The sequence below is a fragment of the Chiroxiphia lanceolata genome, chromosome Z, assembly GCF_009829145.1.
Source record: "Chiroxiphia lanceolata isolate bChiLan1 chromosome Z, bChiLan1.pri, whole genome shotgun sequence".
NCBI classification, from domain to species: Eukaryota; Metazoa; Chordata; class Aves; order Passeriformes; family Pipridae; genus Chiroxiphia; species Chiroxiphia lanceolata.
Window position 1 is genome coordinate 34933433 of NC_045671.1, and position 26861 is coordinate 34960293.

Genomic DNA, 26861 nt, shown 5'->3' on the forward strand with positions numbered 1-26861 from the left:
TTTTGGCTTGGAGAAGGCAGGGATCCTCCTCCTCTATGAGGAAAGAATTTCACCCAAAATATGAGAACATTTGGATACTGTAAAACTACCTCTTTAAAGATGAATCACAGAATTGGTCAGTATGGAAGGAACCACAGTGGGTCATCTGGTCCAACCTCCCTGCTTGAGCAGAATCATCCTACAGCATGTGGCACAGGATTGCATCCATACAGTTCTGAATGTCTCCAGTGAGAGATTCCACATCACTGTGGATCGCTTTGGGCATCACTGTGGATCGCTGTTTGTAATTTCTCACATCTTCATGCAGATTGCTTTTGGAAGAAGTGTCCCAACCCTGCAGCAGCAACCGCGTGGGGAAAAGCACAAGTAAAGTTACAGTAGGACATGCTGTTACAGTAGTTAATTGTGTGTGTATGTGCGTGCGCCTGCCTGCATCTCTACCCTCCGACGGCTGCGTGTGCACTGGCACCTCACCAAGGTTCACTAAGGTTTCCCAAATGCCAGGCAAGTAGGTAAAGGCAGATCAACCCCGTCACGGCGATCGCAGCACGAGCTGCCCGCTCCCGCCCGTGGGCTGCGCTCGGCCCCGCCCGGTCCCACCGCCTCGCCGCGGCCGCGCTGCCAATGGGCGGCCGGGACAGGGGCGGACCCCGCCGGGCTCCCGGCGGCCGGGGGTTTATATCGGCCTACCCGCGGGACTGCCGGGGTCGGTACCGACGCTATCCCCAGGACGATGGACGGCGGGAGGCAGGTGGCGAACTTCGGGGCCGGGCCGGCGAAGCTGCCGCGCTCCGTGAGTAAGGGCCAGGCTGGGGCACGGCGCGGGTGGGTGTCCTCGTCCTCACGGCTTCCCCGCGGGCGCCGGCTGCAAAGCAAGGGCTGGGGAAGTTGAGTAAATAGTCATTAAAAGAGTTAAGCCGCACAGCGCCGAAACCTCCTTTCTTCTCCCTTCCCCACCCAACGAACTGCCATGGTAAGCTCGGAGTTTTGGAAGCGAGCCCTAGTGTGGTTTTTGGATTTTTTTTTTGAGTTGTTTTTTTCCAAACCAGATCATATGGCATCAAGGGCATTTCATTAGTTTTGGGATGGGAAGTAGGTACTCAGTGCAGAAGGGTAGCTGTGTAGAGTATTCCATGAATCGTCTTTATTTAAGAAATTATAGTGAGTGTAGTGTAGACTCAACCCTCTGGAAAGTTGCATCAGCAGCCGTGGATTATCCAGTGGGATATGGAGAGAGGGTGGTTTTTTCCAAATTGCACGCATCTGACTTTCAACTAAGGGTTATGTACTGTGGAATTATTTTTTTTTCTTGGTTCTTTTCTTAGTTCCCTTCGTAGGGGAAGGGAATATATGTGTTATTTCTTTAAAAATTTTCTTTAGGCAAATGAATTTGCTGCAGAGCAGCTTTCTTGATTTTTTTTTTGTTTGTTTGTTCCCTCTCCCTCCACTCTCCTTTCCCCCCCTTCTTTTTTCTCTCGGAAATGTCCTTTGTAGGTGAGGTTGCCAAGAAATTTGTTGTTCTGTCTTGAATCCTTAGTTTCCAAAAGGGGCTCTCAATGGGACTGCTGTAGTACCCAGGTCTCTGACAGACTATTGAAAACTGGATTTAGGGTTTGAGTAGGTCATTGCTGAACTCTGTATTATTAATTTGTTTTCTTCTCTTGAAATGCAGTGTTCGTATGTGGACTACTCTATCATCTCGCTTGTTTCTCTTTGATTGCGATTCTCGTGAAGTACTCAGACTCACTGAAGCATGAAGGTGGATGGAGCAATTTGTGGCCATTATAAGACGTTTTGTTGATGGGCAGATTGTCTGATAAATATTACTAGCAGAACTGGATTTTATCAAGCAGTTCTAGTAGTCTGTGTGCTCCCTTTCATTTTTCCCCCCTTTTCTGGCATGAATAAATTTGATTGTGGAACACGGTATTTAAAACTTCATAATCTCTAAAATAAAAAGCAGCACAGTTGTTTTCAGTTGACCTCTTGCTGACCAGCTGTTACAGTTTACAGACCGTGCAGATACCCTGTCAGCAAGGTAGATCTCTTGTTCCTGAACCTGTCCAGAATGTGCAGTTTCTTGTTAGATCCTGGGGTGCATTCATGTAGCATTTGTTTTGCTGGCTGTTCTGCTGGGGCTCCCTCTTCTCCCACTTCCTTTAGGAAAGCCAAGAGTGTTCTGGCTCTCATACGAGAATTTACTGAAATCAGAAGCTGCAGATCCAGTGGCCAGAATCTCATTCTACTTTGTTAATATTCAAGAGCTATTGGAGAAGACAGAAAAAAATGTAAGGCTGAAGGAGAAGATTACTTGGCTGGGACTTATAGGAGTGACCTGGTTTTTTTGGTTCTCTCAAAATTTTGCTTCATTTCTTTCTTAACTTTCAATAACATAGAAAAGGCTCATCCTCAAAAAGTGTGGAGCTTCATTCTGTAAAACCAGTCATTGTCCTGTTGGCTCAGTTTAAGATATTCAAGTCCCCAAGCTGACCTTTTTCTTTATGTTTTCTTCAATACCTTGGTTGTCCTATTTACACAAGTCAAGTGAAAGATCACAGATGCAGAGGTGGGTATGGGTATTTAGGATACTTGCTTAGAAAGAGTTTGTATGGAAACATTAGATGTTTTGTAAAGCTTAAGAGTTTAAGAGTTCCATTTGACTTCTTGAAATCATTCTGAAATCTGGAAATGTAATAACTTAAAACATGGTCTCCACAGCAAGCATATGATTTAAGTTGGCTATTTTATGAAAACCTTTCAGCTGCTAGATAGAATGAAATTATGGTGACTATACTTCTCTTAATCTCACTTGACAAGTGTCAGGTTATTGCAGTGTAGAGCAGCTGGCATAGGCATGATGCATCAGTGAGTCCAGATAGCTGAAAAATCCCTTAATTTATTTCTGGATTTTTTTTTCTTTTGTTAGGTATTATTAGAAGCACAGAAAGATTTGGTGGACTACAAAGGGCTTGGTATAAGTGTTCTTGGTAAGACTTAAAATTTAATTCTACATTTTTCAGAATTTCAGTGTTTAACAGAATTGTTTAATAAGACTTTTCGATCTTAGTATTTCAGCTCCTTTTCTAATACCTTATTCTGGTAGCATATATGTCCAGAGACCCCTGTTTCATGGTCTATTTCCACCATTCATTAGAGGATACTAAAATGATACATAGCCTGATGTTTAGTGGTTCAAAACAAAGGACTAGAGACAAAAGATAACAAATCATATGTCAAACATTAGTACTTTTGGGTCTTTGGAATAGATGTGTGTATATATATATATATATATATATATAGGCAGTTTATAAAAAAAAGATTTTGCATATCTATGAAAGACTATGTATGTATACACACATACTGTATACAGATGTGTGTATACGTACACTGTGTGTATACGTACTGTATACGTGTGTCTGTATATACGTGCATAGATACCATATATAGTATCTTACTTACTGGATGGCAGAATGCTTTACATACATTTGATGTATAGCATCCTTCCCATTAAGAAGGTAGTATTGTCTTGCCATGAGGAGGAGATGTCTTCTGTGCCATATAGGTAGCTGACTGGCTTTTCAGCCCCAGCTGCACAAAAGATTTATGCAACAAGATGATCAGCACTTTGCTAGTCCTATCAAACTGTTTAGTTGCTAAAAGTAAAATGTGCAGCTGCACAGTTTGGATTAATGTTTAAATTGTATGCCTACACATGGAAGGCAGCCTATGGATTCAATAAGAGGGATTAGTATTAAGTGTCCTTAATGTTTAATTACCATTACTGTATGAAGAAGCCTTGCTAAAAATAATAGAACAAAACAAAGTCCTGTACCTTATTATATGCTTGCTACAACATTATTAGCAGAGAAGATTCTTAGAGTGAGGAAAAATTAAACCTTTCGAGGGAATAATTTTTTTTTCCCTGCAAACATAGTTGCTCTTGGGAGTAGTAGGGTCATGTGTGTCCAAATGGACAGGATTTGCCTGTATCTGGACAAGACTGCAGATATAAGTCTTCTCTGGAAATTTAGAAAGAGTTGGAAAAAAAAAAGAAGTAGAAGTGGGAACTGGGAATGACAACCTTCAGGCATTTTGGGTCAGTAGTGTATAAGGTTTAAAGCTTAACAGAATTTTTAAATCAAATTCATGTATTACCATCCTGTTTCATGCTATTTTTATTTTCTGTTCCATCAAAGAAATGAGCCATCGTTCCTCAGATTTCACAAAAATTTTAAATACAACTGAAAATCTCATGCGTGAATTGCTGTAAGTGAATTACTTTCTGCTTATTTTTATTTTATGGTTGTTCTAGTTACGTCAGTAATGCGGAGACCTTTCCATGAAAGCACCTGTTTGGTTGTTTTTCCATGCATAGGTACTGTGTATGATAGAGTCATAATCTCGGGGAGGACACTGATCTTCTGTTCATCTGATACTTATATTTTTGAATTTGACAAAGAGCTCCTATTAAGATGTTTTTTATATGACTACTGTACACTGACAAGTTGACTACATTTTGAAATTTGGATTTTTGTCACCTCTATAGAATTCATGACGGACATGACCTTAAAGGAATAAATGCAAACAATAGAAATCAGTTCTCTAGTGGTATAGGGGTGATGTCTGCATTGCTTATTTTATTAACATAAGTTCTATGGATGTGTGTTAGAATCGCTGATCAAGAGCTCTTTTCCTATGTGTAGTATGACACTTTTTTTTACAGTTTGAATTATATTATATATTATAAATATATAATGGATTAGAATTACTATTGTCATAGTAGTTAATAATGTTGGTTATTTACATGAGTGCTTGACCCTCAGTCACAGCCAGAACTATCAACAGAGGAATTTTAATGAATAATTTGAGCAAGTAATTTTGTGACTGTATGAGCAACACTTGCTCTGCACATGTAATTTAGTGTACCGTTGCACTTTCAAACTGAAGAGTCTCAAAGTGGAATTCTACTGTGAGCACTTTGGTGTGAAGTCCTTAGCCTGACAGAAAAGCCATGAAGATAGCAATAGACAAAATCAAAAGTCAGCATTAATTCTGATGAAATGTCATTCGAGTTTCTATGTACTATGATAGTACAGCTACTCGGGAATGAATTCATTTAATGCAGTCCCCAGGGGCGGGGAAGGAAAGCTATTCAGAAAATTTATATCACTGAAATGTATAGCATTATTCTTAAATATTTGTTACTCAAGACCGGTGCTGAAGTAAGTTAATGGGATTGGGTCTAACATCTTGGCAAAGAGTCTTTGAAAATTACAGTGTTCTTCCTCCGTTGCTGTTAAATGCATAGTATTGAGTAATATGCATCCTGTGTCTTCTGGGAGTAATAGAAATGGTTATTTCTTTTATGCAGAAATATACCAGACAACTACAAAATTCTTTTCCTTCAAGGAGGTGGATCTGCTCAGTTCAGTGCAGTCCCACTTAACCTTATTGGTTTAAAGGAGGGAAGACAGGCAGATTATGTGGTTACTGGAGGCTGGTCAGCAAAAGCTGCTAAAGAAGCGGAGAAATATGCTAAAGTGAATATCATTCATCCGAAACTGGGAGCCTATACAAGTAAGTTGATGATTGCATCCATCTTTGTGAATGCTTAGCCTTTAGCCTTGCTCTAAGAATGGATCTAACTTAGCTATTGGGCTGTTAAATGTTAACTAGAGTTGACTGCCCAGCACTCAAAAGATTGTCTGCCACATCTCTCAGCATTCATCACTGGGAGATCTGTTAAATGACTTAACAGTCTCCACCAGAAAAAAAATTGCAAAATGAGGCTGAGCAGATTCCAGAAAATAAGTGGCAAGAAGCAAGTGTCTAAGTAGAGAAGTGGTCTGGGTTGTCTCAGTTTCTTTTAACATTTGACTGAATTCTTAAGCTATTCACAGGGATATTGTGAGGTATTTCAGTTTCATATGCAATCGGTAATGAGATTGCTCTAAAATTTAGAACCATGTCTGGGATTTTAACCCTCTTCACCCAATATATGGGAGACCTGAATTCTATTGCCTACTTGTAAGGATTCCTAAATACTTCTCTTTCCTGGCCCTGTATCACTGAATATACAGAAATAATTCTTGGAGCAGGAATACATGAGTTCTAGTTTCTGTTACTGCTAGTTTTGCTCACTTTTCTTCCCTCTGGTCCAAATTATAGCATTTGAATGGGGAAGATTGGCAACAAGAAAGACCAAGAATATCCCCATGTGAGTTAGTATATTAACTGGTGATTAGGGCACTAACTTGGAAAATAAGTTTATATTCTCTGAGGCACAGGAAGGAATGGAACCTACAACTTTCCAGTCTGGGGGAGCATATTCAGTATTTGGTAGCTGTAGATAAGGGGAGAGGCAGTAAATAATCTTCCCCTCCCCCAGCTCTGTCTCCCCTCAGGAGGAGGAGAAAAGAAAGGAAGAGCAATTGGAGAAAAGAGAGGAAGAGCAATTATTTGTTCTATGCAAAACCTGTTCTGTGCTGTCAGGACATGCCTTTATATTGCCTGTTGACACAGGAAATCTTTACAGTTTTGTAAATCAGTTGCAAAGCTTAAAATGGGAGGAAGGTAGATAACTTTGTGTTTGTTCAGCTTGGGTGAGACTGAAATGCTTCTGGGTTTGCACAGAAACACGACTTTAGAGAACTTTGACAGTGAGAATTTGGATGCTTCAGTGGTTCCAAAGGAAGCAAGAGGATTCTTGAACCCGCTGCCTGAATTCCTCTGAAACGCTGTTTTGACCCCCTAGGACAGTAGTTTATAGTCTGGAATTGTAAACTTGATGAAAACAGTTTGAGAAATAAGGGGTGAAAATAAAAAGGTTTTGCAAGATTAATGATGGCTCACCAGATACACTGTCTTCCTGATAACAACATAATTAATGCTTTATACTGCAAAACTGCTCTGCATTTGCACTTAGGTTCCATGATCAAGTAAAATTGCATGCCAAGAAAATTACTTGTCTCCAACTGATCTCTGGGTTTCTTTTTTGTCTGTCTCAGACATTCCTGACCCAAGCACTTGGAATCTTAATCCAGATGCATCTTACATCTATTATTGTGCTAATGAAACTGTCCATGGTGTGGAGTTTGACTTTGTACCTGATGTCAAAGGAGCAGTCTTGGTTTGTGATATGTCATCAAACTTCCTGTCCAGACCCGTGGATGTTTCCAAGGTAAAGTATTGGACACAGTGGCCACAAAAAGCATTTTCAAACTTGAATGCATATAATTAAGCACTTAGAAATGTCTGGATGGCCAGAGATGCTGAGTGGTGAAATTAAGGATGTTTCGTTAATTGAATATCTGATTACGGATAGAAGTGTTGAATTTTCCAGTTTGAGATTTCCATGTCTATCTGTTTTCCTTATTTTTTCATGAAAACTTACTAAACTGTGTTAAAATTTTTCATGTTAATAGCTGCCCAAGATTATTTGTCTACTTGGAGGTCTTCACTGTGTACTATCATAGTACACAGAAACTTGAATGACATTCTGTCAGAATTAATGCTGACTTTTGATTTTGTCTATTGCTATCTTCATGGCTTTTCTATCAGGCTAAGGACTTCACACCAAAGTGCTCACAGCAGAATTCCACTTTGAGACCCTTCAGTTTGAAAGTGCAACGGTACACTAAATTACATGTGCAGAGCAAGTGTTGCTCATACAGTCACAAAATTACTTGCTCAAATTATTCATTAAAATCCCTCTGTTGATAGTTCTGGCTGTGACTGAGGGTCAAGCACTCATGTAAATAACCAACATTATTAACTACTATGACAATAGTAATTCTAATCCATTATATATTTATAATATATAATATAACTCAAACTGTAAAAAATATCATCTGAATCATATTTAGTCTGTAGATAGTATATATATAGGCTATACAGGGTACTGCAAATCAGGTTTTTTAATCTTGCCTCTTATATGAGAAATCTGTAACCCCTTTTAAGCTCCCAGAGCTTCCTGTGCTGCATAATTATGGTGTCTGCTTCACAGATAATACAGAGGCAGAACATAGTACTTGCCTATGTTTATAAAATGTGTTATGAGTAGAAGTGTTACTGACTAGTGAAGTAGCATGTTTGACATTTCTTACCTGTTTGTAGCAAAAAGGAGTAATTTTTAGTGCATTTATCATGGCCTCTCCTGATCTTCCTCTTTGAGCAGGTGGATTTTATGATGCCTGTTCTGAAATACCAGATGGGTTGAAAATACTGTGAACTGTGTCTGAATTTGCTCAGAGTAGTGTGAAATTTGGGCAGGCTTCCTTGAGAATTATTTGTGGTTATTAAATAAACATTTAGCAAATTGTTGTGAAACTTGTGATTATCTTCCTCAGCTGAACAGCTCTTAAGTGCACTCTGAAATCAGAACTTCTCCTGACTCTTCTTTTGACCTACAACTTGCTCATTTTCAACACATTCTGTGGTATGTTTAGCTGAGTAGCATGCCTATTGTATAATGATACTGGTGTTTTACTCGGTTGTAAGTGAATGCATGTAGCAAGTCTTTCTTTTCTTCTTCCTTTTAAAGTTTGGTGTGATTTTTGCTGGTGCTCAGAAAAATGTTGGCTGTGCTGGAGTTACTGTTGTAATAGTACGTGAGGACTTGCTGGGATTTGCACTGAAGGAATGCCCTATTGTACTGGATTACAAAACACAGGCAGTGAATAGCTCTTTGTATAACACTCCACCATGTTACAGGTAAGTCACCGTGCTATGTGCTTTCCCTTATTCAGAAAGCTGCTGCACTGCCATCTGCTGCTCTTACCTAGAAAAGCTTCCAAAGTTGAGTATTTGCTCTCAAGTCACTGATATGTTGGAGTCTTTCACGTGACTCCTGTGAAAACGTGGGGTGTCCAGCCATGTGACTGTAGTAGCGTTTGGGTTGCATAGTGCAACTCAGCCACAAAGGGCGTGGTCTTTTTCAAAGTAAATATTGTATGTCATAACTCCAGTGTATAAGTTTAAGGATGCAGTTCTGATTTACAAGAACACAGCTCTAGTCAATTCAGTGGTGATACTTTGGTCATTGCAAATAGGTAATTTGGCACTTAGACTTTCTCCTTGGACACTAAGTACAGTTTCCTCCTCAGCATTTGAAACTCCAGATACCTACTGATGTTCTTTAATAACAATATTTACTATTTTCCAGTCAAGTTTTAAATAATATAAAGTATCACAAAACTATGTATTCACAACTGTTGGTTTTGAAATGTAGAAGAATTTTTTTAGAAGGCAGTTTAGTTGTTGCTTTGCTTTATTCTCTAGTACAATTTTCTGTATTTCTTTGACTACTGTCTCAGTGTTTGACTTGGTATCCAAAAATAAAATTGATCTAGCTTCCTAATCATTGCTAACAGTCAAGATCATGAATTTTTCATGTACCTAATGATTTCATGTATACAAGAAGCAGAACAGACTACACCTTGCTTTTTTAAAATCGCTATCTCCTGGCTTCTGATTGATAGCTAGTGAAATGATGCTTTGCTACTGGAATATTTAGATTTTGAACCAGTATACCTTCCCATTCTTAATCGGAAGAATTTTTATACCAGAGTCCACTGAAATGATTAAAAGAAAAAAAAATTCAATCCAGGTATCCTTTTTTCCCCTTGTTTTTTAAAAATAACTTTGAAAATAGCAATTTCTACTTTTCAAGGTAAGATTTCCTTTTCATTCACATAATCTGATAAGGCAGTGTTTAGGCTCAGCTTTAACATCTTGTTCATATATGCCAGAATTTGCAAAGTTAGGCTGCCTAATGATTTCCAACAGATATTAAACGAACTGTATAGGCATAAAGCTCAGTGATTCTTGCATGTAAGACCTATAACTTAATGCCATTGCTTACTTAAATTCAGTAAAATTTGAGGTGATACTGATTTTATCTGCTGATTGCCACTGCAGAGTGTATTATTGCAATGACATAGGGGCAGTTGTCCTTATCAGAAGAACAGTATATCTTGTGAGCATTTGTTTATTGCAAATTTTACAGTGCAGAATTTGTTTTCCCCAGTCGTATGTGTACTGTAGAATGTGTAGTACTGTAATGATGTATTCTTACTGGCAGCCTGTCTGCCCTATTGGCTGGGTACACCCAGCATTCTTAGAGCTGCTGTTAAGAATTAACTATACAATGTTTCCAGATTTTTGTCTTCTAAATGTAGCTTTGTAACATAGGCAGTATATATGTCTTTTTTTTTTCCCAGTGACCTATGAAGCCACTATTTCATGATCGATTATCTACCAAGTCACACATACTGTTTTTGGACACTGTATACTTGAAAATGCCAGCTTTTAAATGCGGCCATTCATGTTTTCCAAGTACAAAGCTATTTCCATTTGAAAAACTGAAGTTCTGCTTAGTTGCAGCACTTGAACGCAGTGTTGTTCCTCTGTTTGAATAGCAAAACAAATAAAATTCTGCAGCTTTATTTTAGCCACTGCAAAGAACTTATGAAAAGAAAGTGCTGCTTTAGGTGTAACTCAGTATCTGTCAGTAACCTTAACAGGGTAGTGAGAGGTTAAGGGAGCAGAAAATAAAGTTAAACCAACAGTGTTTCTCATTTCTGATCACTGTCTTGCCAGATTTCACTTCATGCTACAGATCCACACAGGAGTACACTCCAGAATCCAGAATGTAATGGACTGAAATGTTGGCAGGGTGTGCATCTGTTTGGCTTGGCTCTAACTGTCTGTTCCAGTTTAAGGAACTGGCAAAGCTTCTTAGTTCTCTTTTTCTCTACTCTTTTCCTTTCACTTGCTAATGATTTGCTGGCAAACAGGCATGAAATATTAAATGAATTTGCAAAAGCTGTTTCAGCAGGATGTTATAAATTAAGGTGATGCTAATGGCTTTAAACTCATGGTGCTACAGAGTTGACTCTATGACCCTGATCTGTTTAGCTAAAATTGGCAATGAATTTGCTATAAAAATCTCATTTCCAAGCTCTGGAATGCATTTTGCATTTAAAATTGTTCCAGAAACATTATTTTCACTGATATAAAAGAAGGATAAAAGATTTCATCTGGCCCGGCTTTGTGAATGACTGTAAGACTGACTTCTTGCAGTTAACTTGTCCAAGAAGTTTTGCTCAAGGAAGTGAGGACAAGAGGTGAATGTGGCCCTGTATATTTGGCAAGGGTGTAGGCTATACTTCACTTAAATCCTTTATACTGGGGTACTTGACAGCATGCTGTTATAAATGTGGCAAGATTGTGCTCTCAGAGCTCTAAGGTGCTTATAAAAGGCAATCTGTAACCTTGATTAGTCTGCAGCTTTTCTACAGTGTTCAAAGATTTGGTACTGTCATCCTCTTAGAAATTAAAAGCAGCAAAATTAAAACAGCCTTCTGCTAGATAGGTGTTAGAGAAACTTATAGGGTAATGTTCTCTGAGCAGTCCCTTGGAATCTATAATGAAGGAATTAATAAGAACAAACTTGTTGGAAATAGGCCATAAAAACTTGTGAGCACGTTTTTATGTAAATTGTTGTAATCTTCGTTCGCGAAGCCCAGCCGTGATGATGATGTAGTCGTGGGAAATGCCTGAACTTGAACAAGCTGAGTTTTGTAGGAAAAGCACAAAGGCAAAAGGCCTCAAGGATTTTTTATGTTGCACTTAGTAACTAGCTTTGAAATACTTGGTCCCAAGCCATGTCATGCCAGTAGGCTTCCAGATCTCTACTTAGAACTTGAATGATAATGAATAATTAAGTGTATTACACCATTATTTGTTTTGCCAAACTTCGCGGTTCATGTGGGCAAAAGGTCTTTTTAGACAAAAATGGGATTAAAGTTTTTATTTTTAACATTTGTGAAAATGTGGTTAAATTTCTGGCATTATTAATGCACATGCATTTGAGATTCACCATTGTATTTTTGCTAGAGCAGCTGCACAGGGTGAATGCTATTAACTTCTATGCTAAATCTGGCTCCTTCTAGGACCTGACAGGCAGTTATGTAGTCAATGAATTGGCAGTCCTTGCAGCATGTTTAGGGATGTCCTTGGGAGCGCTGCACGGCTGCAGGAAACCTGTAGGACATGTCCTTCTGTGCTACAAAAGATTAACTTTGATCCAGCAGATTTGTTGCTGAAACATTTTGCAAACTATTAGACAAGACTTTTTTCTTTTCTGTTTAAATAGCTCACTGAAGAATTTTCTTTTCCTTTTGCAGTATTTATATCATGGGATTGGTACTGGAATGGATAAAGAATAATGGTGGAGCTGCAGCTATGGATAAACTTAGTTTAATCAAATCACGAATGATTTATGATATTATAGACAAATCTAATGGATTTTATGCGTAAGTTGCTATGCTTTTCCTTTTGGTTTCGATATTTGTTACAGAGCCAAACATATTCATAACTTTCAAGAGTTTGATTGCAGTGTATTTTTCAAGTCACCATTTTTGAGGACTCCCACAGAAATTATTTGTGCAAACCATTTACTTGGTAACTGTCCAAGGCTGACTTTCATTCCAGTAGGAAGTTACTCCAAATTATCCTGTACAGATCAATATTGAAGCATACTGAAAATGTATTCTAAATTTAATAAAATGCAGGAGCCTAGGAGAAGAGTATACTAAGCACAGATAGGCAGATTCTGGTTTGTATGCTTACTGAATTTCTTGGGAAATACGGAACAAAACAGAGAAAGTGGCCTGTAAGAAAGAAATTGTAGAGACCACTTTTGCGTTGTATTCTCCCTACCACTTCTTTCAGTAGTCAAAAAATCTGCTTTTTCTCCGTCAAGCAGTGCATTTTTATTTGCTAATCATGCTAAGTACTGAAATGCTTTCTGAAATAAAAGAAGATCAGACCTCAAAATGGAATAAATTTTCTTTATGTGCTTTATGTACTGTTTATTTTCTTCAGTTATTTTGATGGCTTTCCAAAGCAGATTTACCCTCCAATTTTTACGTATTGTTGTAAGGCATTTTTCAGCTCACAGGACCTATGTATAGTTAAAAGCTGAAGTTGTAATAATTTTAATATTCAGCAAGCGCAACCTAGTAATGAAAATGCAAAATATTTTCCTTCACTTTCAGTATAAAAACAACAGTTTGGGGACCTAACTAATTTTCAAGTCCAAGTTAGGATAGGGCAAATTAAATTTGGATTTTAGATTAAAGCTGATTGCAGTCTTAATTGGCAGGGATAAGGTTTCATCATAATATATAGTACATTGCGATTGTGATCCTACTCCAGCAAAATCTGGAGGGCTTTTCATAAACCTCAGAAAGGAAATAAAGCCTTGAGAAAAACATTTTGTGACAAACAGAAATCTGTTTCTGGCAAGTTGGTCTGTAAGGCAATGAGTGGGAAATGCAATGCAGATGGGATGGTAAATAGTCAGCTGGGAAAGCAGAACAAGCTTCACTGACTGAGCTGTAATGCATCTTCTGAAGCAATACAGTTAAGATTGTGAATTTTTTTATTGTATCTATGACTAAAAGGAAGACTTAATCTGAAGATGCCTTCCCAGCTGTAATGTGCCACCTAATCTGTGGAATGCTTCCCTGGGTAAGCAGTGTGGCAAGCCATTTAGCAAATGGAGCCTTTCTTCCACAAAGTGCTATGTGCCATTAGCAGTTTGCTTTCCAAAGTCTGTGCACCGAGTTACATCAGATTGTCTAATAGCAACTGGATATTCTAAAAACTATAGCATGGCTACAGTAATTCAGGCATGGGAATGCTTTTAAGCATAGGCCTTTTTGAAGAGTGTTTTTGTGGTTGAGCCTGAAGCAGAAAATTTGAGTAGGCAGGTATTATTATGATGGATTTTTCTTTTTCATTTTGGAGACATATGGACAAAGGAACAAGAGAGAAACTAAGAAGAATGATACCCTTTCTTTGCCAAATAGAATAATAATAGATATGAAATACACATGCAGTTTATGAGAACTTATTCCTAATGAATGCCTGCAAGAATCTACATCACAGCCTGAGGAAAGAATAAATCTGAAGGCTTCATATCTCCTTTGTAACTACAACCACTGAAGAAAGATATTTAAATCTTCTCCTGTTTCCCCATCCTTTCTTACCTTCACAAAATAATTGAAATGTATTTTGAATTTTCCACTTTAAATTAGGTGGAATTTTAAGGTATTAAAGAGCTATGGTGCATCTTGTATATGTTGTGGCCATGTACACAATGCCACGTTTGTTCTAGAGATACCTCTTCTCTCCTTGAAGAGATGATTCGGAGTAATACTGATTTAGAAAGTGGACTGAAACCACTAACAGAAGTCACTGAAGTCTGTGGAAATTTTGTAATGCTGTATTTTTATACTTCCTTTACCTTTGTTTAGCTGAGTCTGATTCTAGTATCATGTTTGACTAGCTGAGTAAAAATAAGTGTGTCAGTCTTTGAAAACAAAGAAAAGAAACTCCTTGAGACTTACTCGAAATTCACTGTACCTAAACTCACTTATCCTAAGTAACTGTTTTCTTTCTGTTTTGGTTTTTCTTATGGTGTTTTTTTTTGTGGTTTTTTTTTTTTTGTTTGTTTTGTTTTGTTTTGTTTTTTATTTCATCTATATACAAGCCTCTTACACATTTCTCTGGGGCAATTTTGAGTATGTCGGGAAGGGTTAATAAGCCTTCCACTTTACCATTTCCATTAATATACTTGGTTAAAAAAGGAAGATTGCTTTCTTTCGCAGAAAGTAATGACCTTTTTGATTATAGAGGATCAACTTTGGTTCTAAACGGATGTGATTATTCACATTCTGAAATTGTATATAACTGAAAACATAAATTTAGCATAAAATGGGCTAAGTATTACATTCTGCAATCTTTCTAGATGTCCAGTGGAGAGAAAGAACCGAAGCAGAATGAATGTTCCTTTCCGTATTGGCAGTGTGAAGGGTGATGAAACCCTGGAAAAGAAATTTCTTGAAAAGGCTGTGGAACTTAACATGATATCTCTGAAAGGACATCGGTAAGTATTAGTCAGACGAATCTCTTTCCTATGCAGAACAAACTATTACTACGGTAGTGATACAGCAGCAGGCATTGTGCTTTGAGTTACCAGCCTTTCTCATCATAAGCTCTTTCTCATATTGGTTTGGCATCACTTGAGAGGAGTCTAGAGACTGTAATCAGAGACTACTGGTAGCTCAACTACTGGTAGCTCAGCTACTGCTTAGGTGTGGTGGTGGGCTTCAGAGAGCTTTCTGCTTAATTCTGCTTTCTTTGGCAGATCTGTCTCTGTGCAAATGCCAAAGAAGGTGTCACTCGATGTTAGATGGTGTCATTGTATGAAGCCTCTCAGGTGTCTGCCTAGTGGCAAGAGTTCTTTCCCATGTTCAGTAGTGTTTGTGGGATTAGCTTTTTGATGTCATAGAGCTACAGCTTTGGAGCTGTAAATAACTAATAAATACTAAGCTTCTCTAGATTGCAAGCTTGCCTTGAAGAATTAAATATTGCTTCTCAGTCACATAAAATATGAGTTTTATCCTTTTAGGGTAGGGATGGGTTTAAATGTCTGTGAATGTTATTAATGTGGGTTTTTTTTAGAATATACAAAACTTTTGGGTTTTTTCCTCCTCTCTTCTTTTCAATTCAGATCTGTGGGAGGAATCCGTGCCTCTTTATATAACGCGGTGACTGTAGAAGATGTTCAGAAGCTTGCAACATTCATGAGAAGCTTCATGCAGATGCATCAGTCATAAATGCCCGTGGGTTAGAGCCATGCTGCACATCTATGAAATAAAAGCTAAAGAGTTTGAAAGTTGCTGTGGTACTGCACAGTTATAGCACACAAGTTGTATTTTCTTTTAGTTCCTGTAGCTACTTCAGTTAACTGCGTGGGATTGAGGCCCAATCTTGCAATGACTTGTCAATCGTGCCTTTGCTGAAGGTGAGGATCCCTAGACTGATCACGATTAGTTCCAAAATTTGAAAAACAGTATTCTCAGTGTGTAGTTAAAACATGAGTAGCATTGTAAGATGCTATGGATCTGAGTCTGTTTCTTGCTTCTAGTCACAAATAACTTCAGCGATGTCTTGTTTTCAGTAAACTTCAGAAAGCAAAATTTGTCATAACCTTTCTGTAATGCTTTACAAATATTCTCTGACTGTACAATGAAGCTAATGTGGTCCCTAAGGACATCTAGTTGCCTTATTGGATATATTCCAACAGTATACCACCAGCAGTATTTAGGAGTTAATGTCAGTGTTCCTACCTTGAAAACCCTACCTTCAGACTACTCCTCCCATCCTTGAAGTACTATCATAACAATTCCAAATAACTAACTGTAGTTAAAGTCTGTAGGACTGGGCCTCTTTTCCTATTATCATTTATTAGTTTAAAGCTAAGATTCATGAGTCTGATTAAATCAATTTATAAGATTTTTTTACTTCTCGATGCATTTTGTATATTAAAATCCTAGATTATTAATTTTATATTCTTATTTTGTAGTATGCATATTTGCTGCTGCCAAAAACTTGTTCTTAATTTGTTAACTTTGTGCCAAACTGAATTGCTGTATTCCACTCAATGGACTGGTGACTTCCTCTGCACTGACTTCCTAGCCCAAAGTGCAGCAGACCTTCTTGTGTGGTGCTTCTTAAATGTCTTCACTCTCCAATTGCTCCAGTACTTTTTCTGCCTTTTCGTTGTTTCAGTTCTATAGGCTTTTGTATGTGGAACTTTGTCCAGCTGTAGTAAATGCAAGTCTTGACTTCTCTGCCTTTTCCTGACACTACGTCACACTTTTGGTCCTACTGTCTCACTTGATCCTTCTGACTTATTGCAGACTTTGATACTCTGGGCTAGAGAAGGAACTATGGTTATGCAAAGATCTTCAGATAGTACCCTTGAGTTACTTTCCTTTCTCAACTTGTGACTTTATGCCAATGACCATATATTGACATTAACCTCCTATTTTAACTTGCATAGAAGCTATCTCGTACTATCACAGTGTTTATCATTACTGCAGCTAGTTTTGGACTGTAAACTCTTTGGTACAGAATGGGGATTTTTTTTTTTTTGGATTTTTATATAACATCAGTACAGTAGTAACAATTTAATAATGATAATGATGATGTATTGTCCCTTTGTTGATGGAACTTCACAGCAAGTCAGTGAAATGTACTGGGTTTTAGTTACATTCCTATCTGATAAGTCATCATTTTAAGACTACCGTTTTGAGTTTTTTGTAAACTTAGTGTAACTCAAAGTAATTAAAAAAATTATGTGAAGAAAATAAAACTTAATCACGTCATGACATGAAGTACCAGTGTGTGAAACTTTTTGCTTTTATCACTTTCAGAAGGATGAGAAGTCATGAATAACATGTGTTAGAATTTTAGATTCTGGTATCCATCATGGTTGGGCTTCGTGAACAAAGATTTGGGAAGGGCTCTACCCACGTTTGTTACAAGCACGTTGGGTGGCTAATAAGGCCAATACGAGATAGGCACGTCCGATTGCAAAAGGCGCAGCAGAAAGACTCCTTAGTAGGAGATGTATTCTGCAAGACATGATTCTTTCTGCATTGTCTTTTCTCCTCAGGAGTGATCCTGCGTGCATTCTCAGAAGTATCCACGGCGATAGTGTGTCTCCAGACCTCCCGATTGGAGGCCAGAGTAGACCAGTTATGGTGATCAGTATACCCAAGGCTGAGATGTTGTTTCAGGGAGTCCTTGTATCTTCTCTTCGGGGTTTCTCTCTTGCAGCAGCCAGGGGCAAGTTCACCATAAAACAAGATCTTAGGGAGGCGGTGGTCCTTCATCCTTGAGACGTGCCCTGCCCAACGCAGCTGTGTTCTCAGCAACATGGCCTCAATCCTTGTGATTGCTGCTTGTTCTAGAACAGACATATTGGTCACATAATCTGACCAATGGATGTTTAGGATCGTACAGAGGCAGCGTTGATGGAAGCGTTCTAGGGGTTGCAGGTGGTGACGGTAGATGACCCATGATTCAGATCTGTATAAGAGAGTAGACAGCACTATGGCTCTGTAAACACTGATCTTTGTACTTTTCTTCAAGTGTTTATTACACTATATTCTTTTATGGAGTTTTCCAAAAGCATATATGCCTTTGCTAACTTGTTGTCTATCTCTCCATCAATCTTACCATCCAAGGAGATGAGGCTACCTAGGTAATTAAACTGCTGGACTGATTTGAGCTCTGATTCACCAATGGTTGATAGGGGGATGATGGAAGACTTCCTGAGGTGCAGGTTGACAGAGAACTTCTGTCTTCTTTAAGCTGACTTCCAGCCCAAAGAGCTCAGCAGCATCTGCAAAGCAGGATGTTAAACGCTGCAGAGCTGCTTCTGTGTGGGCGACAAGGGCGGTGTCATAAAGCAGCTCCTGGACAAGATGGTTTAAGGTCTTAGTGTGGGCCTTCAGTCGCCTTAGGTTGAAAAGGCTTCCATCAGTATGGTATCGAATGTAGATGCCGTCCTGATCATCGAGGTCTGCCGTGACCCTTTGGAGCGTCATGCTGAAAAAGACTGTGAATAGGGTTGGTGCAAGAACGCAGCCTTGTTTCACACCATTAGTTATTAGAAAGGGTTCAGAAAGTGCATTGCCATATCTGACTTGGCCGTGCTGATTCTCGTGGAGTGAGATGATCATTTTGAGGAACTTGGGGGGACATCCTAAACGTTCCAAAATCTGTCATAGACCTTTTCTGCTCATAGTATCGAAAGCCTTGGTGAGGTCGACAAAGGTTAATAGAGACCTTTGTTCTGTTCCCTACACTTCTCTTGCAGTTGTCTGAGAACAAATACCATGTCTGTGGTACTCCTGTTGGCTCTGAAACCACACTGACTTTCAGGCAGAATTTCTTTCTGCTATGGCAGGTATTAGTCTGTTCAAGAGTATTCTTGCCAGGATTTTGCCAGCAATGGAGAGCAGAGTAATAGCACGGTAATTTGAACAGTCTGATTTAATTCCTTTCTTCTTATACAAAGTGATGATGACTGCATCACAAAGCTCTGAAGGTAGTTCGCCTAGATCCCAACAGCGCACCACAAACTTGTGACATTTAGCTTGGAGTGCAAGGCCCCCATGTTTCCAGATTTCAGGTGGAATTCCATCAACCCCAACTGCCTTGCCAGTTTTCGCCTGCTGTATGGCCTTGAGGGTTTCTCCTAAAGTGGGGGCAATATCCAATTCATACTTTACTGGTTGTTGTGTGATGGATTGAATTGCTGAGTCTTGGACTACACGGTTGGTACTGAAAAGAGTCTGAAAGTGTTCAGACCATTGATTCAGAATGGAGGTTTTATCTGTGAGAAACGTTTGACCATCTGCGCTGAGTAGAGGGCTTTGGACCTGGTATGTAGGCCCGTATGCTGTTTTCAGGGCCTCATAGAATCCTCTGTGATCACCCGTATCTGCGCATAATTGAGTTTTTCCAGCTAGATCGATCCACCACTTGTTCTGGATGTCACGGAGTTTCTGTTGGAGCTTGCTGCATGCGAGACGAAAGGCTGCTTTTCTTGCGTGACAGGATGGCAGTGCAAGGTGTGCTTGATGAGCAGTTCTCTTCTTCCTCAACAATTCCTGGAGATCTCTTGATTGTTTTCATCAAACCAGTCCTTATTCTTCTTGAAGGAGAACCCTAAGGTTTCTTCAGAGGACTGCAGGATGCTGTTTTTAATATGGTGCCAAATTGATTCAGGAGAGGCATCTGTAGAGTCTATGGAATGGTTTTTGAACCTGGTTTGAAGGTTTACCTGGAATCTGTCTCTCACTGTGGCTGATTGGAGATTGTTAACTTGAAGTCTTCTTGGGGTACAGCCCCTTTTAGGTTTGAATTTAAGGTTGAAGTTGAATTTACAGTGTACAAGCGATGGTCTGTTTGGCATTCTGCACTAGGCATCACGCGGGTATGGAGGACATCGCGGACATCTCTCCATTGCACCAAGACATAATCGATGAGGTGCCAGTGCTTAGATCTGGGGTGCATCCAGGTTGTCTTCAGACTATTTTTCTGCTGAAAGGTTGTATTAGTGATGATGAGCTGTTGCTCCGCACAGAATTTTAGCAGAAGTCAACCATTATTGTTGCAGTTTCCAACACCATGCTTGCCTAATATTCCTTTCCATGCTTCAAAATTCTTACCTACTCTGGTGTTGAAATCACCAAGGATAACGATCTTATCATCTTCAGGCACTTTTTGGGTAAGGCGGTGCAGGTCAGTGTAGAATTTATCTTTTTCAGCAGGGTCAGCTTGGAGAGTTGGGGCATATATACTAAAGAGGACAACAAGAGCTTGTTGTGTAGTGGAAGGCGTAGGGAGATAATGTGGTCAGAGTGACCTGTTGGCAGATTTTTGAGTTTAGGAAAATAGGGTTTTTGATCATGAAGTTGACTCCTGAGAGATACCTTTCGGTTCTTGGTTTACCTCATGTGGTGGGGGGAAACAGTTTTCCCCCTGCAGTTATGAAATGGTAAAACCCCAGGGGGTGGTGACCCTTGAAGTTTTGAAGTTTTACCCAATGAGCGCTTCTGCAAAATATAAACATATCACAACCAGAACAGAAGAGAAGGTACTTGTAGTTGGTTGTAGAAGAAGTAGCCATGTTGTGAGAGCCACAAGGAGTGAGAGCAGGAGTCACCCCCCTGGGGGGGCTCTGGCCCACCAGCCCCCAACTGGGGCTGCAGAGACTTGGAACAGTGTTAAACTGGACTATGTATCTGTAGGTATAAGCCAGGGAATGTTTCTCCACTGTGAGCCGCAGCAAGAGATACTGAGAAGCGGTGGTAGAACTGCAGTGACCGAAGGAACGGTGGCAGAGAGCCAGGAGAGATAAGACCAAGCAACAGACAGCACGCAGCCAAGGAAGACACAGAGTTGTCTGAGAGATGAGAGCCAGCAGCTGAGAGAGAGAGCAGACTAGCTCTGCAGACAGAGACAGAGTGTTGGGGTAAGAACTGAAACTAAAACCCCAAACTCCTTTTGTGACCTTTCCTAAGTGGAAAGGATGGACTCCTACTGAATGGAAGTCCTAAAACTGCAGCAGCACTGCAGAAAGGAGCTAAGAAAGCTCTGAGAAAGAATGCAGAGAGGGTGACGTTGCCCCCCCCCCGCTGCTTGAGACAGAGCACAGAGCTCTGCAAAGGGGAACTTGAATCCCCTGAAGATAAGGACCACCACGAAGACCCCTGAGCTTCGTGATATGACGTAGTGAAGTGACCCTTGTCCTGGTGAACACAGCCTACGGAAGAAGACCCTCACTTAGAAATGAGTGGCAGAGGGGGCTTGGATACCCCCTCGTGAGTACTGGCAGAGATCCAGCCACAGCTGCTGCATGCATGAGAGGAAGAAAGCTTGCTGCCTTAGAGACTACTGCCCTGAGAGTAGAAGAAGATCATTTCCTTCTTCCCTTCTGGGCTTTTATTTGGAGGGGAGAAGAGATTTGATCCATTGTAAATACTTCTATGTCATGGTAGAGATAGCTACCATAAGATTGTATATAATGTATTGTAGTATTTATTTGTACGGTCATTGTAATATATATTCCCTTTCCCCCATTTTGAGTCTCGTGTGGTTGTCTGGAAAACCATCTCACAGTGGGTTGAGATGTGGGAGGACCTTTGGACTAGGGAACTGCATTTTGGAGCTCTCAAACCATGACACTTGACTAAAAGACTGTGTAACCGGCACCATGTGTGTAACCGGCACTGACTGTCCTCGTGGAGACGGACTTCACTGAGAGCAGCTATGTCGATGTTGAGACGTGCCAGTTCATGGGCAGTTAGGGCAGAACGACACTCAGGACGTCCGCTATCCGCAGAATCGAGCATGGTTCTGATGTTCCAACATGCTAGAGTTAATTCAGGTACACCTTTGGAGGCAGATGTAAGCCTTTGTCTTTTGATCTTTGTGTGACCGCATTGGCCTGTGGTTGACCAACCGGGTGAAGGTGGAGATGAGCTTTGTTTAGGCCACCTTTTCTAGGCCCCTCTCCAAGTGGAGCAAGCAGTGCTGTCCTTGTTGTGTTGTTCAGGGTGCTGCCCCAAGAGACTGTCATCTCCGGTCAGTCTCAAATGACCAATATCCTGAACCACCTGCATGCAGGGTTGGGTCTGCGGCTCCCAGTGCACCTTTCACCTGCCGTTTCGACCCTCGCCCGTCACTACAGGGCTTTGTGAGTGTGGGTAAAGCCTTCAAGCCTGCGCAATGGATTTTTTAGGTGAGATGCAGTATGTGTGGAACTGAACCCACCCTTTAATCCTAAAGTTCATCTGCCAGGGCCGAGCGAGCTTGGACGGTGGCAGTGAGGTCCTCAGGACGCAGGTTTAATTAGAGTGACCTTCTCTTAGATGGCCTTACAGGGCTAAGTGAGCTCCATCTGCCCAGGTTTGGAATTAGAGTTGTCCTTCTCCTAGGGTGGTTGCCAGAAGGCTAGCGAGCCCATCCTACCCATGGACATATTATATCTGACCCTTCAGTTCTGACCTGTCTGGCATGGGAGACCCTGCCGACGGCACGTACCATCACCAGCATAGCTCGCAACCTCATAGGGGATTCTGTTATCCACCTTTTCCCTAAAAAGCAAGCTTCCCTCATGTATGTTTTATTTCTTTTCAAGAAGAGTCTTTCCTATAATAAGTGTGGAAACAAAAGTTATTATGAAAAGGCTTCAGGAAGCCTTTTTGTCCATAATTTTGTCAGTCCTTTTTGCCAATAATTAATATTTAATTTGGATTCCATATTGAGCTTCTTAACTTTATAAAATTATTCTTCTGAACTTTGTGTACTTGCTTTCAATAGTAGCTCTGGCTTACCTCTTTCCAAAAGCTAGTCAACCTTTCTGTTTTATAATAGCCTTGCATTCCTCGTAGCAGGCATGCTTTTGTGTGTGTTTACAAAAAAGCTTGCACTGATTTATGCAGCTGATTCATCAACCCAACAGGAACCTCTTACTACTTCTGAATTGTGTCTAGCATCTTGTCAATTTTTTTTAACACAATAAGGCAAAAATCTTGTAGAAGTAAAATACAGAGTGAAGAATACATTAAGCAGACAATGATTGACTGTGAGAAGAATACAGGAATACTGGGAACTGGAGCATGTGCTGAATGAGTTAGTTACTTGAGGTTTGTTTCAGACTTGTTCATGCAGCAGTTCTAGGCCCTTCCAAGCTGTTCTTCTGAGTGGTGTATTTGGGGTTTTGAGACCATGATTCCCCTCATCAGATTAATGGGTGGAACTTCAGCAACAGGTTGCTGAGAGTCCTGGTCTGTTCCTTTTATGTCAGCACTTGCAGTTGGGTCAATAATTGGAGGTAGATCTTTTCTTGGTGTGATATGAATTCTGAGGCATTAAAAGGCATTAAAGAAGTATAATACTGGTCTCATCTGAGTTTGCCCATGTAGAATGGGAATTTTAAGATGGGCTCTGTCATGGTTTGAGATAGCCCAAATTCCAATTCCCTAGCTCCATCCCCCCTCCCACATCTCAACTCAATGTGAGATGGGTTTTTTCCAGACAAAACACAACCAGACTCAGAATGGGGAAAGGGAATATATTACAATGACTATACAAATAAATACTACAATACATTATACACACGACTACAACTATCTCTACTATGACATAAGTATTTACAATGGATCAGATCTCTTCTCCCCTCCAAATAAAAGTCCAGGAGGGAAAGAAGGACAGATCCCTTCCAGTCTCTCAGGGCAGCAGCTTCTTCAGAGTAGCAGTCACTAAGCAGCAGCATCTTCTAAGGCAGCAGGTTCTCTCTGTCTCTTCTGTTTCTTGTAGCAGCTGATAGCTGGATCTCTGCCAGCACACACGAGGGGGGTATCCCCCTCGGCCACTCGTCTCTCTAAACGAGTGGTCTTCCGTGGGCTTCGTCACCCCAGACAAGGTCGTATCACCACGTCATATCACGAAGCACGGGGGGTCTTCGTGACGGTCTGGTATCTTCAGGAGATTCAAGCTCCTTGCAGGGCCTCTGTGCCCTGTCTCAGGCTGCGAGCTTCTTTGTAGCTTGCAGCAAGGGAGGGCCCTCAAGGCCAACCTCCCACACTCCGTCCTGGCTGAGCTCTCAGGACGTCCGAGCTTCTCAGCATGTTGCACTTCAAGGCTCTTTCAAGTAAGAGTCTATCAACTTCCTCCTTCCAGGAGGTCTCAAAGGAGTTTTGGGGGGTCTGGTATCAGTTCTTACCCCCAAGAACTCTGTAGAACTCAGCTGCTGACTCTCCTTCCCTCAGGTCTCCTTCCAGGAGTCCCTTCTCTGGTGCTGCATGTCTTTGTTGCTTCTTCGGTTCAGTTCTGGCTGCTGCTTTCTCCGGCCACTGCCACGGCCACTGCCCACGATGGAGAAAACATCTCCCAGTATAACTATAGGCACCTAGCCCAGCATTATGCTGTTCCAGGTCCCCACAGGCTCCAGCTGGGGCTGGGGGGCCAAAGCCCCCCCCTGTGGGGCTCAGAGCCCCTTCCTCGTGGCTCACAACATGGCCACCTTCTTCTAACCTCAAACTACAACTCTTCTCTTCCGGTCTGGTTGTGATATGTTTACATTTTTTGCAGGAGCGCTCATTGGACAGAAATTCAAAACTTCCAGGGGTTTCCACCCCTTGGGGTCTACCACTTTTCTTATCCTCTGGGTGAAAACAAAGTCCAAACCACTACAGGCTCTTTTCAATGAACAATTCTTTCAGTTCGTCTTCTAGTGAGTTGTCTCTGTCTCCTGGCTCTTGTGTTTGATTTCACAAAACCAGTTGCTAGCATTCTCCTTTGTTTGTAGTATAAAAGTCCCTAGCCAGTGTCTTTCCCAGGCCTGGCCTAAAAAGAGAAAACTGCTGAGAAAGTTGCACGCTGCCTCTGTTTCTGCTCTGTGCAGTGAGGCTTTAGCCCAGGTGAGAAGTGTCCATCAGGAAGGTACTGTGTCCTGGGAGAGTCCTGTCAGTTGTCTGAGATATGGACTTCCTTTGGTAGTTGCCATCTGTTAGCCAGGCAAGAATTACGTGAGAATTAGAAGTCTGGATTACCACATCCTTATTTAACTAGTAATTCTAGTGGAGATGAATGACTCATATGACAGCAGTGTGGGCAGTCCTGCTGTGGTGTCAGCTGATGCTCTATATTTTCATGAATTTTCCTGTTTCTGTTTAAATTAATCCCATTTTTTTCTTTTTAACTTGTAACTGGCTTAATATTTTTAGATGTACCTAGGGATGTTTGGATGTAAAAAGTTTAAGCCTATTCTTGACTTCCAAGTAGATGTTTGGAATAAAACAGGAATAGAAGACATCATTTACTGATGTATTAGTAGTCAGGGTATGCTGAAAGTGTTATTAGGTCTGGCACTATGGTGTATGATTAATTTTCACTGTATTTCATTCTCTTTGTATAAATAAATGTGTATAAATAAAATGAGGATGGACCTCTTTATATTTGATAAGGATATACCTAATTAAAAAGGGAAATGTTACATGATTTTACATGCAAGCAGTCACTTTAATTGGAAAGAAGTTTCCCCATCCCAGTCAGCAATTGGACTCTTGATAGTTTTAAAACCAGGATTCATGACAATCTGTGGCAATTCAACTCTTTTAGGCAAAAGAAGCTAAGAAGTTATAATTACCGACAGATTACTGAATGGTTAGAGGAGTGTCATCAAAGAGATGCAAGGAGATATTTTTTCCTTAAGTAACTAAAGAATAAATGTGTATTTGAAGTGATGAAAACTAAAGCTGCATGGATTCTGAAATCCTGGCAAATTTGAATACTATCTCCTACATTTAGGCTATGCATAAAAGGCAAAAATTGAATATTTTAATAAACGGAATAATTGCAAGAGATATATGAAGAAATCATGTGAGAGAGGTTGAAATTTGCTAAACTATTTTTAGAGAAATTACCATTATGCTGCTTAGAATTTATAATAAAATTAACACATCTGAGTACGATTCTGTTTTAGTTCCATGATGTAAACTGAAGAAATTTGAGAGACATATTGCTAAAACTAAGGGTGATAGTAACAAACATTCTTTGCTGTAAAACTGAGTAAATATTCTTCCATACTGTGCAATGGTCTTTGTAATTGAAACACCTGTATGAAACTTTCAGTCTGGTGCTAGGTTTTGTAGCTTGGCAAACCAGACCTAAAAAATTATAAAAGCTGGAAAAGTTAGTTCTGGGCTGGCAATGCCCTGCCGGTGTAGGGTCACACTGTTTGGTGGCTTTTCTTCCCTACCAGGACAGCCCCAGTCATGCTGCTTTTGGACACATTTTTACTGTGAGGACACACCTCTTTCCTTAGTGTTAGGCCTGTATTAATGCTTGTCTTGGTTGTGACTGTGCTTCACCTGATGTCCTGGTACTCCAAGTTGTCTGTCAGGTCTGGTCCCTCTACCAGGACTGAAACTGAAGATTTTGTCTATGGATGTATTTGACTCAGCCACCTAAACTGTACCTTCTCCTTCCTGGTATGGCATGGAAGCTTGTCTTCAATTACCTAAATCTGTCTGATGGTGTGAAGTCATTTGACATAAGACAGGACATTGCTCTGGTGCTGTGAGGGGTCCTATGATGTGGCAAGAAAAAGACCTTGATAGCAGAGCTATGTGCTCTGAGACTTCTGGAAGAGGCATTGGACCAAGTTAGTGATGAGGTGGGGGCAAGGTGAATGCTGGGTGACAGCTGGTGAATAGGAGGATATATTGCAAGGTTTTGTTTAAAATTAAAGGAGAAGAATAGAAACAGAAGAAAAACGTTAAGAATGTAATACAACCTAAAGTTGTTATTTTGTTAGCTGTTGGTGTACGAGTTAGAATCACTTTAAGAGGTGGTCCTCTGCCTAACTTCCCTGCCCTTATCATCCAGGAGGGGTACTGCTTGTTTTGCTCCATGACTACCAA

At 40.3% G+C, this 26861-nt stretch overlaps 1 protein-coding gene across 2 annotated transcripts; it reads left to right on the forward strand.

Moving 5' to 3' along the window:
* Positions 1-663: 663 nt before the first annotated feature.
* On the forward strand, positions 664-17252 carry PSAT1 (phosphoserine aminotransferase 1). Of its 2 annotated transcripts, none has more exons than XM_032676951.1 (9): positions 664-793; positions 2927-2987; positions 4197-4266; positions 5372-5577; positions 7008-7180; positions 8543-8712; positions 12189-12317; positions 14819-14956; positions 15584-17252. In XM_032676951.1, the coding sequence occupies exons 1-9, from the start codon at positions 734-736 to the stop codon at positions 15687-15689; spliced, it is 1113 nt and encodes a 370-aa protein (XP_032532842.1). In that variant the 5' UTR covers positions 664-733; the 3' UTR covers positions 15690-17252. The 2 variants fall into 2 exon arrangements, with proteins under 2 accessions (XP_032532842.1, XP_032532843.1); XM_032676952.1 differs by having other exon boundaries at positions 716-797.
* The last annotated feature ends 9609 nt before the right edge of the window (positions 17253-26861 follow it).